Source organism: Ostrinia nubilalis, chromosome 17 (assembly GCF_963855985.1).
Source record: "Ostrinia nubilalis chromosome 17, ilOstNubi1.1, whole genome shotgun sequence".
In the NCBI taxonomy this organism is placed as follows: domain Eukaryota; kingdom Metazoa; phylum Arthropoda; class Insecta; order Lepidoptera; family Crambidae; genus Ostrinia; species Ostrinia nubilalis.
Window position 1 is genome coordinate 7,225,217 of NC_087104.1, and position 12,742 is coordinate 7,237,958.

At 36.6% G+C, this 12,742-nt stretch overlaps 1 protein-coding gene across 1 annotated transcript in view; it reads left to right on the plus strand.

Moving 5' to 3' along the window:
* The window catches only part of LOC135079960 (uncharacterized), a 134,337-nt gene that overhangs the window by 116,964 nt on the left and 4,631 nt on the right, over positions 1 to 12,742 (plus strand). The window contains exon 10 of the mRNA XM_063974605.1: positions 482 to 581. Within this exon, the coding sequence (XP_063830675.1) occupies positions 482 to 581 (100 nt within the window). The remainder of the gene's footprint in view (positions 1 to 481; positions 582 to 12,742) is intronic.

The following is a 12,742-nucleotide window of genomic DNA, read 5'->3' on the forward strand; positions in this document are numbered from 1 at the left end:
GAGAACTAATTGAGAGTACATTTTAATCTTATGTTCACGATAAGTATTTCGTACTGCCTTTTAAAATTCAGTAATAATGATAGATATCAGTTAATTAAATTTGTTGGGCGTGTGTGAATCTGACTAGATTTATTTCGGAAGTAGGTAGGTACTATTGCGATGGAATTAGATGTAAACTACACTGGCAAAGGCTAAGCTGTTCAAGACAGAAGTTACACTGAGCTAATCGTGGTGATGAGTTACCTCCTGAGTGCGGTCAAGAGATCCGACTCGGTTCTTAAGTCTTAACTTTACGAAACCCGTTATTACGGGTACAGTATTCTGTGCTAATTTCACAATAGTCGATATAATAGTTATATTGGCTAAGGTTACGAGTCCATAAGTGTACATGGTGACACCACATTGCACTTTATTTACGTATGAGGTTAAAAAAAATTGGTGAAAATAGCAAAATCTCAAAATATTTTTTCTTTGTTCACAGATTCTTTTACCTCTACCACTTCTCGTTCTACGCGTACCACTACCGCTTCAACGGGCAGTACAGCAGCCTGGCGCTGGTCACCTCATGGCTGTTTATACAGGTAACACCCATTTATGTATATTTTAACCGACTTCAAAAAAGAAGGAAGTTTTCAATTCGCATTTTCATGTCCACCACGTCTGAACTGATTGGAACCTTCTGGAAAATGCTTTTTTTAAAGGGTTTAAAAAAAGGTAAAAAGGTATGTCCTTGTCGAGTGGTCCAAAAACACACTAGTTACCACGACTGAGTTGTACCACTTAACTTTAACCATAACTTTAACGATAACCGGTGTTTTTGTATTGAATTTGACAAATTTTTGACTTTGTCAAAGTTAAAGATGGTGCAACCCAGCTATCTGATATGCGACCAAAAATACTGTCCATAAACGTCGCTAGTTCCGCCCAAAACTCATTACCCTTGCATATGCAGCCGTATCAAAACCGTAATATCGTATTAGCTCTCAGCTTGTGTGTTTAACAACACACATTTTGGTTTTCATCTGACCCCAGCATATGGTCCAAACAGACACTCTTTGATATCCCGCGTCCATTTCGTTACTAACTTAACCATAACTTTAACGATAACCGGTGTTTTTTGTATTGAATTTGACAAATTTTTGACTTTGTCAAAGTTAAAGATGGTGCAACCCAGCTATCTGATATGCGACCAAAAATACTGTCCATAAACGTCGCTAGTTCCGCCCAAAACTCATTACCCTTGCATATGCAGCCGTATCAAAACCGTAATATCGTATTAGCTCTCAGCTTGTGTGTTTAACAACACACATTTTGGTTTTCATCTGACCCCAGCATATGGTCCAAACAGACACTCTTTGATATCCCGCGTCCATTTCGTTATGGGAACTTATTACAGGCGTATTTAATGTTTAAACGGGCGCGGACTCTGGCATTTTGACGGTAGGCCCCGGGCGGGCGAGCGCAGTGCAAGTGTAGGGTAGTAAGTCTACTGCGCAAAAGGTGCACTTGTTGTGCTTTGATGTTAAGATAAAATATGGAGGGAGAAGTTTTATGCTTGTTATGAGACATAATTATTGTAAAGGGACTACCTTTGAATGGTTTTCACGTTTACGTTATTTAGAGAAAATTACTTGAGCATCTTATGGTGCTGAGAAGAAATTATGTAAAAGTTACGCATTCAAATAAAAATAAGTTCCTATACGAGGCGTCCAGTACATGCCTATTCTGCATACTAAAAGAAATGGCCCTACTGCATTGTGCTTCTGTTGTAGTGCGTATTCGCGTATAATTTGTATAAACATTTTGTCCCGGTTCACATTAATGAGAGGACGCGAAATATCAAACAAAGAATAGTCAAAATTGGGAATAAAGTCTAAACAAAAATCAGTCTTTAAATAGATCAAAAGCTCTAATTTATAATTATAAAATTTTATTTTGTCATTTGTGCTTACTATTTTGTTATCATAATACCTTTTTTCTACTTTTATCTCAACTGGAGCTTGGAATGAGTAACACAGACTCACATTTTCTTGAAAGTTAAACTTAATTGAATAAATGTACAGCCGTGCACTCAAAAAACATGTCATCCAATTAAAAAGCCAGGAAATGTTCCCGCTTCAAAGTTTATTCTTTAATTTGTGTGCCTTGTATCTTGGTAAAAATTATTTATATTCCATATTGTTTTATTGACAAAAATGTTTATAATATTGCTCTCGAGTTTTTTACCAATAAAGATCATTTAATAACTGAAAATAGAATATTTACGTCTCATTAACTTTTATAACTAAGTACCAATATCTCGCTTCTGCACTGTAATAAGACCGGCAGCGGGTGAAAGCCTAGTTTTCTTACATTGCTTTGTAGGTATCGCTCCATATTGCTCATTCTGTGATTTGACAAAATTGCCATGCGATTTTAATAGACTCTTCAAGCGATCCTCAAACTAGCATAAATAGATAAATACATCCGTGCTTGCCGAATCAATTTAAAAGTTGGGTGATAGTTATATTTTAAATAAATGTCTTCAATAAATTATATTTTTATCGTGATTCACAGAAGTGTTATTATTATTTTTAAACTTATAAAGCTCCTTACCGTAGAAAGAGGGCTACCCCGCGAACATTTGTCAACGAATCACGTTCCCATACGTTATTGTGACGGAGTCGCGCTGACAGTAAGCACCCCGCAAAACTCAACTTTGCCTTCTCTGGTATAAAATAAAATACAGGCTGTTCATGAAGCTTGAGTTAAAAACAATTATAGGGGGCATTTAGTCTCTATCAGGTGGCCTTTAGTTTTAAATGTCTTGAAATCAGCGCAACATTTAACACAACACAACAACAACATTGCGTTGGAATAGAAACTGTCAATTTTAGTACATAACAAATAAAACGGAATAAGATATCAAGCTGTCTATGTGATTGCAAACTAAAGTTTGATTTCTATTTGAGTCGATTTTTCGTTTCTGCCGAATGACGTCCACTGCTGGACAAAGGCCTCGTCAAAGGATTTGCTCCTGGGTCGCCCGATTTTTATTATACTAAATTAACAGTACTCAGACTAGTCAGTTTCTGTTGGCGCGGACTATACTATGTCTCATATTCATAAACAAACATTTAATTGCACACCCTATATAACGTATGCGATACAAACTAGTGTGGGTGGCAATTTGATACTTCTCCACGTGGACACCGCAACAGCGCCAAAGTTTGTCAAATGTTTTCCGGGGCAATTCAAACAGCATTCGCGTGCGTAATATTAAATCCTCATAGCCTGTAGCGAATGCACAAGCACATGCCTAGTTCAAAAGTCAAGTTAATTTCACTACTACTACTACTTATCCTATCCTAATATTATTATAAATGTGAAAATTTGTGAGGATTGATGTATGTTACTCTTTCACATAAAAACCACTGAACGAATTTTGATAAAACTTCACAACGCTACAATTTATAAAGATCTCAACTAAATTTCACACGGGTGAAGCATTCGATAATTTAATTCAATTGTTACTTAAGTTACATCTCGTTAATTAGACAGCTACACTAATGAGCTGACTCGTTTATTAAAAGAGAAAATAACCCATAACGGATGCAGGATATCCGACAAAAGTCAATTAGTATTTTTACACTTACGATATTTTACGTTAGGCAAGAGCTCCAAGTTCGTTTAATTGATTTAAAGAGATATTATTATTTAGGAAAAAAATACTGGTATGTATATTTTATTTTAACGTTTATATCGAAATACTAAAATGTCTCTCTCAGACGTTGCCATACTCCATTGATAAAGTTCCCAATGTTGTACTACAATTATGTAATAATAACCATCGGAAATCAATATGTCTCCCAATACCTATCTTTGTACAAGCACGGTACCCAGTGATGCCCGAATGTTTATCGAAGTTACGATATTATAAGCCCGGAAAACTCATCGACATTATTTATTCGATCTTCATCTTCTTTCTATACTTATAATAAATCTGTAGAGAGGTCAATTCTGTACATGAAATATATTTCCAAAATAACTATCAGGGGGTGATTAGTGATCGATACTGATGCCAAAAATGCAATCAGTAAAATTTTTGTCTGTCTGTCTGTCTGTCTGTCTGTCTGTATGTTCCTTATAGAAACAAAAACTCGATACTGATGCCAAAAATGCAATCAGTAAAATTTTTGTCTGTCTGTCTGTCTGTATGTTCCTTATAGAAACAAAAACTACTCGACGGATTTTAACGAAACTTGGTACAATTATTCTTCATACTCCTGGGCAGGTTATAGGATACTTAGGAATTCCCACGTGAACGGGAATTAGCGGGAAAACCCTTTTGTATGAAAAATCTAAACCGCTTAAGTTAGACGCTTGAAATTTGGCATGCAGGTACCTTAGTAAACTTAAAGCTTAGTTACAACAGGATATTTCAAAATTCCCACGGGAACGGGAGTTAGCGGGAAAAAACATTTGTATGAAAAATCTAAACCGCTTAAGTTAGACGCTTGAAATTTGGCATGCAGGTACCTTAGTAAACCTAAAGCTTAGTTACAACAGGATATTGCAAAATTCCCATGGGAACGGGAGTTAGCGGGAAAAAACATTTGTATGAAAAAATCTAAACCGCGTAAGATAGACGCTTGAAATTTGGCATGCAGGTACCTTAGTAAACTTAAAGCTTAGTTACAACAGGATATTGCAAAATTCCCACGGGAACGGGAGTTAGCGGGAAAAAACATTTTTATGAAAAAATCTGAACCGCGTAAGATAGATGAAGGGGGGGTGAAACGAGATCCACGCGTACGAAGTCGCGGGCGGCCGCTAGAAATAAATATAATAATTAATTGCATACCATTGTTTAAATGCGTTTACGCATTAGATAAAAATGTCTAATTAACTCATCTCCAAATCAAAATTCACTCACGTGAATATCGGTCTATTACAAAATGCAAAGATATCTCACAAATTAAAACACGGCTTTAAAAATTTAAACTATATTTGACTGTGAACTTTGTCATAAATGAATGAAAGACTACGAGGCACAAGTCCCAGAAATGTTTTTCAGGAACAGGTTTCATTTGAAACAGAAAATAGAAAAATAATGCTCCTGAAAAATGAAAATATTTGTAATTACAAGATATGTGCTGCTCTCGTAAAACCACGGGTAACCACCCTGTGTTACGACAGTCAAGCTTCTTCTCAAAAACATAGACTAAAGTATTTTTGCTGTTAATCGTTTCATCTTGTCAACTTTCAATTCATTAATACAAGTTGTGTCAAAAACTAACATTAGCGTAATTAGGTTATTGGTGCATATTGCTTGACCCTGTAGTTAATTCTATAATTTAATATTGTTTTTTCGGTCGTTTCAGCCAAATGACGTCCTATGCCTCCCAAAGATTTCTTCAACGATCGGCCCTGCACTGCCCATTTTTAAATATCTTATCTTTTAATTGTAACCGGCAACTATCGATAGTTGACTGCCATCTAGCGTCACTAATAGATGTATTTCGCCGGTTCGCGAACCCCCCGGAATGTTTGGCCTCTTAGTTTATTCTATAGCTAACAGAATTCGTATGCCCGCCCGCGGCGGTGCCCGCCTTATTATTACCAACGGATATTTTTCTTCGATCTGTCCCCATGATCGCATGTAATTCTGTGAATTGTTGTGACATTTTATATTATTTATTTAAGGTGGCTGAAGAGAGTATAATAATAGTGAGCAGATATTTAGTTCGCAGTTAAAACAAACATTTTACCCATGACGGGACGGAGGTGTATGCGTTTAGGGTTTTGTTTGTGTATGTCCAACCCATTTGCTTACAAAACTTTAAAGTTAAGTACTGTTAGTTAGAATTTGAATACGGATTTAACATGCATTCAAAAAACTCTGACTATTCTATGACTCTCAGCTCTAACGGAAGGTTTTATGCTTTTCTCTGCTTTATCAATGCCCAATTAACTATTAAATAAAGAATAGTCACTTTTAAAAGCATTACATATAGCAGGTGCCACAATGCTGCCACAGAACGAATTCAACAAAGTAAAAGTATTCCCATCAGCAAGCCGCTGCAAATTCAAATTGTCGCGAACATATTTCTATGCATTTAAAACTAAGTTCGTAAACAGGGGCACAGTAACATAATAATGGAAACGCGCTTGTTAGATTAAAATACGGCGAGCATTCTGCGTCGGGAGCGAGCGCCCCGAGCGACTGTAGGCCTTCGGATTACAGGCGACGTTGAAAAACAAGGGGCCCCTCCGGAATGCAAAGTGGAGGCTTATCTTATAATCATCGAGCGTGTCAAGTTATTAATAAAAATCATATTTCATGAGGTGGTCCCGCTGAAGACGCGCTCCGCATAATACAGCGCCGCCTTTCAGCAGTTTCAACACTCGTCACGTTAATTTTAAAGCTCGAAACTTGTTTGCAACTCGCAAATTGAGCTGATAAATTAATTTATATTATGTATGTAATCATGGTCTCATTTTCACGCCGTATGTATGACATGTAGTAGTTTTTTTTTATTTCTTCAATAAATATCTTCTTTAAGAGATAGCCTGGTGGCTCATGTACTGGAGCTCTGTGCCAGCTGTAGTTTTTTTTTTTTTTTTTTTTTTATTTTATTTAACAACTTAAAGAAAGTTACATTGAGACAATTACATTTAGATAGCTTTAAAAACCACTAGGGTTTGATGTAAAGCTAACGAGTTTGCAGTGGGTACATTCACAATTTCACATACAATTACATAAATACAGCATAAAAACATTTTAATATTGTTACAATAGCTTTAGGAAATAGTCCTTCAGCTTATATTTAATATTTTTGACAGTGATTTCTTTCACAAATTCGGGTGGCATGCTATTTATAATCCGGGGCAGTAGGTATTCGACTGTGCGTGCGCCGTACGCGTTGTTGGCGCGCGGCTGCCACAGCCGGTTTTTAGATATCGCTCGAGTGCATACAGGGTGGTCGACCCGAGTTTTAAAAGACTCATTAAAAAAGTGCTCTTTTAATAAGGTGCATTGTATTTGTGTATGGATCGGTAATATCTTACAGTATTTAAAGAGGCCAGAGACGTTGTCTTGGAATTTAATTTTAATTTTGTTGGGCACTATGGTTTTAAGTATTTTAAGTTGTAAGTTAAAAATCTGGTCAAGATATGATTTGTAACTTCGCCCGTAACTACTAAGTCCGTATTGAATATATGACTCGGCAAGCGCGTTGTACAGCATTAACTTAACCTTGAATGGAATGCGATTATTCAGAATGGTGATGTTTGCTAAAAATTGCCTAAGCTTAGTACAGACACGTTCAATGTGGGTACTCCAGTGGAATTTATGGTTAATAACTAGACCAAGATATGTTTGGTTATCGACCTTGTCTATTTGTGGGCAGCTGCAAATAGTTGTGTTTGTGCTCATAGTATGTAGGCAATTATGATTATGAGCCACCAATTCTATGGTCGGTGTACTATGTCTTATGTAAGGAGATTTGATTATAAGAAGCTTTGTTTTATTTGCATTAAGGACAAGTCCAGCGTCATGACACCATCGAATTAAAGCATCAAGGTCCATTTGCAAGAGTTTACCGGCTATTTGTGGGTCTTTATTAGCTATTACTAGGCAAGTGTCGTCAGCAAACTGGTAGCACGTGCTGTTTATAATACAGCCGCTCATGTCGTTGACGTAAGACAAGAAATGCAGGGGCCCTAGCACAGAACCCTGGGCCGTGCCCTCCGTCACCGGCAAGGGCGTACTGTAGTTGTTATCCAGCTTCACAGAAAAGGATCGGTTCCTTAAGTATGCTTGACACCATTTTAGCAATGGGCCACGAACTCCGCACCTGTCCAATTTGTCCACTAGCTGGTCGTGCTTGAGCGTGTCAAAAGCACGTGAGAAGTCAATAAATAAGGCCAGTACTTGTCTTTGCTCATTTAGGTGACTATTTACTTCGTCAGTAAACTTTGATAAGAGGCTATGAGTACCTTTACCTGACTGGAAACCAAATTGGCACGAGCTAATTACTTCATGTTTCCTATAGAAATCGTGTATCTGTTCACACATGTATTTTTCTATTATTTTGTCGATTGACGAAAGCAAGGTGATAGGCCGATAATTAGTGTAATCATCACGCTTACCTTTTTTATATACTGGCCTTACACAACCTTCCTTCAGTTTGTCGGGATAAGCGCCAGTCTTGACGCTGTTATTAATTAAGTTAGTTATAGTCTGCGAGATGGGTTCTCCTATTACCTTAATATCTGAGATCGTGACGTTATCGCGTCCTGGTGCCTTATTGGAGTTTAAGTCTTTTATAATTTTATGGACATTTATAGGCGTCGCTTTTTTGAAAAGAATACTTGAATTTAATGATTGAGATGTAGTGTTTTTAACTAATTTAATTTTACAGTTTGGGATAATGCTTTTTACTGCATAATCAAAGCTATTCGCAAAATTTTCTGCAATAGTCTTAGAATTAAGTCCCTGAGCATTAAAAGCTTTGTGTATAGCATTATCAATCGATAAATTAACTCTGCCCAACATTTGGTTAACAATACCATATACTTATTTTTGTAGTAGTAGTAGTAGTTGCAGATTTGAATCTGATAGAAGCTATAAATTCAAATAATTAGGTACTTTTTTATACTTGTAAACCAAGTACTCGTACCTGTTTAAATACAGGGTGTCCCAAAAACAATGGATAACCCTGTAACCATCGATAGGCCTCGCCATGGTCTCCCTAACGTCCAATTTTGACCCCAGTAAAAATATCACCGTTTTCAAGATTTTTAAGTTTTTGTGCATTTTTAGAAAATTGCCACCTGCAATTACTTTTTCTCATGCCATTTCTACAAATGAGGATACTTTTCAATCTAGTTTTTTTCCTTATCACAAGGGATAGTTGGGCTATCAAAAGAAAAGATTAAAGTTCAACAAACTAGTTTAAAAGTATGAAAATTTTAAGAAATTGCAGAGAAGAAGGAGAAATTAATTCATTGTCTTGCACTTTTGATACGCCATCGTGTAAAAAAAATGTAGGAAGACTATCGTGCCCATTACCTTAAAAACTTCCTTGGTTAATTGAGATTCTAAAAAGGTATCACAAGCCTATGTATTCTGTATTATTTTTATCTTATGGCTACTTGAATAGCAACTAGTATGAAAACTGCAAAAATGAGTTATTCTCGTAATAGTTAAACTAGGACTGCATAGTGGCATTAAATACAAATGGATAATTTTTAGCGTAGGAATTTTAATAAAGCAACATTTAATCATCATCATTATCATCATTTCAGCCATAGGACGTCCACTGCTGAACATAGGCCTGTACCCCAATAATTTTCATAATGACCGCTTGGTAGCGGCCTGCATCCAGCACCTTCCTGCTTACCTTTATGAGGTCGTCGCACAGTAGTTTGATTTTAAAAAAAGGTGGACATACGATCGAAAGTCATAATTTCACCAAAACAAAAATTGTTTTGGATAGCATTTTGAATGCTGATCAACATTTGTCATTATGCATTTTTCGATAAAACGAGCCTTTCATGCTTAAAAAAAATATGACAAGAAAATTTGTATGGAGAAAAATCTTTTTTATTTTTTTTCTGGCTACTGTTGCAAACTGTAGCAGTCAAACCTTATGTAGTCGTAAGTACCTATGGTGCCTAACATTACTACATAAATACTTTTTGCGGGCACGCGCGGCCAAGCGAGTAATGGACATGCAAAATTTGAAATATTTTTATTTATTCATTATTGATTTTAATGCACTTAAAGCAATTATTAATAGATAAATATACTTAGTCTAACTTACTACAGCCCCCTATTACCTCATTTCACGCTAAAACCTTTCAAACTAGAACCTAAGTTTGTAGGTACTAGGTAGTCTAAGTTGTTTTTATTGTCATTATAATATTCACTACTGGTCTACTGGTTATCGTGTAAGATAGATTAGGTAGATATCAACCCTTTACCTAGGTATATACCTACTTCTTGGCACTTATAATACCGACATACTGATTAAAAAAAGTCTTCCAGCAAGAACCCTTGACTTCAATGGTTATGAAAGATTTTTTAACTTTCTAGAGTAGTCCTGAATAGATCCTTAAATCATTTTGACTGTCATAATCGATTACAGTAGGTAGTGGGATAGTTTCAATTTTGATAGAACTGTAATTTCCAGTTCTTCTGTTGAATAGTCTTATACTTTCGCAAAAATATTCTTTTTTTTGGCTCCTTTAAAGAGGTGTAAGTTTCTTACCCTTCGTCTAAAAAGATAACGTACATAACACCTTTATAAGTAGCCTCAAACATAAAGCATACCTTTACCCAATCATCGAACTGAGAAAAATCTGAAATTCGACATTTATCACCTTCTTCCATTCATGTCTTCAATTATTATCTTCGTTCAAAAAACAATCAAAAAAAGATATTTTAGCCTATTCACTTATCTTGATCAGTGTCCAAAATAATCAAAGTCACTCACATACTTACTTTTTCCGAAAGAATCCAATAGGCAGGTTTGCAGTAGGTAGGTACACCAAAATGTTATCATATTATCTGCACCATGTATCAGCAGTTTTTGTGTACGTTAGCTGGCATATAAAACTATAGGTAGAGGCGTACATAATGGATCTGCAATAATGTGTGTATTGTAATGTGTGCAATACGGCTCAGAAACGTGGCCTCTCAATATAGGGCTTATAAAATATAAGCTCAAAATTGCACAACGTGCTATGGAGATGGCTATGCTCGGTGTTTCTTTACAAGATCGAATCAGAAATGAGGAGATCCGTAAACGAACCAAAGTCGTTGACATAGCCCAACGGACTAGCAAGCTAAAGTGACAATGGGCAGGGTACATAGTACGCAGAACTAATGGCCGATGGGGCAGCAAGGTTCTGGAATGGAGGCCACGTACCGGAAAGCGCAGCGTAGGACGTCCACCCACAAGGTGGACCGACGACCTCATAAAGGTAGCAGGAAGGCGCTGGATGCAGGGCACCACCAAGCGGCCATTGTGGAAATCATTGGGGGAGGCCTATGTTCAGCAGTGGACGTTCTATAGTTGAAATGATGATGGATGATGAATAATGAATAATGTGTAGAAGAGGGTTACGGATATTTCCATTTATGATGGAATTATTTGACTAACTGAATGGAGAGCCATAAAAATGTATTGTTTACTATATGGGTTGCAACCCTTACTGAACCCACTACCTACTGTAATCGATTATGACAGTCAAAATGATTTAAGGATCTATTCAGGACTACTCTAGAAAGTTAAAAAATCTTTCATAACCATTGAAGTCAAGGGTTCTTGCTGGAAGACTTTTTTTAATCAGTATGTCGGTATTATAAGTGCCAAGAAGTAGGTATATACCTAGGTAAAGGGTTGATATCTACCTAATCTATCTTACACGATAACCAGTAGACCAGTAGTGAATATTATAATGACAATAAAAACAACTTAGACTACCTAGTACCTACAAACTTAGGTTCTAGTTTGAAAGGTTTTAGCGTGAAATGAGGTAATAGGGGGCTGTAGTAAGTTAGACTAAGTATATTTATCTATTAATAATTGCTTTAAGTGCATTAAAATCAATAATGAATAAATAAAAATATTTCAAATTTTGCATGTCCATTACTCGCTTGGCCGCGCGTGCCCGCAAAAAGTATTTATGTAGTAATGTTAGGCACCATAGGTACTTACGACTACATAAGGTTTGACTGCTACAGTTTGCAACAGTAGCCAGAAAAAAAATAAAAAAGATTTTTCTCCATACAAATTTTCTTGTCATATTTTTTTTAAGCATGAAAGGCTCGTTTTATCGAAAAATGCATAAAGACAAATGTTGATCAGCATTCAAAATGCTATCCAAAACAATTTTTGTTTCGGTGAAATTATGACTTTCGATCGTATGTCCACCTATTTTTAATATCAAACTACTGTGCGTCGGTCCACTTTGTAGGTGGACGTCCTGCGATGCGCTTTCCGGTACGTAGCCTCCACTTGAACCCTGTTGCCCCATTGGCCGTCCGTTCTGCGTTTTTGTGATTACTTAATTTTTGTTTTAAACCTTATAAATGTGCCTATAGACAGATACCCGTGATAATACACGGCTCGGAAACGTGGATTTTTTGGACAGCGTGCTATGGAAGGGGCTATGCTCGGGTTTCTTTACGAAATCGTATCAGAAATTAGGAGATCCGTAGCTGAAGTGGCAATGGGCAGGGCACAGTAGTTTGCAGAACTAGGCAGCAGGGTTAAAGTGGAGGCTATGTACCGGAAAGCGCATCGTAGGACGTCCACCTACAAAGTGGACCGACGACCTCATAAAGGTAAGCAACAAGGTGCTGGATGCAGGCCGCTACCAAGCGGTCATTATGAAAATCATTGGGGTACAGGCCTATGTTCAGCAGTGGACGTTCTATGGCTGAAATGATTTATTAAAATTCCTACGCTAAAAATTATCCATTTGTATTTAATGCCACTATGCAGTCCTAGTTTAACTATTACGAGAAAAACTATTTTTTGCAGTTTTCATACTAGTTGCTATTCAAGTAGCCATAAGATAAAAATAATACAGAATACATAGGCTTGTGATACCTTTTTAGAATCTCAATTAACCAAGAAAGTTTTTAAGGTAATGGGCACGATGGTCTTCCTACATTTTTTTTACACGATGGCTGATCAAAGGTGCAAGACAATGAATTAATTTTTCCTTCTTCTCTGCAATTTCTTAA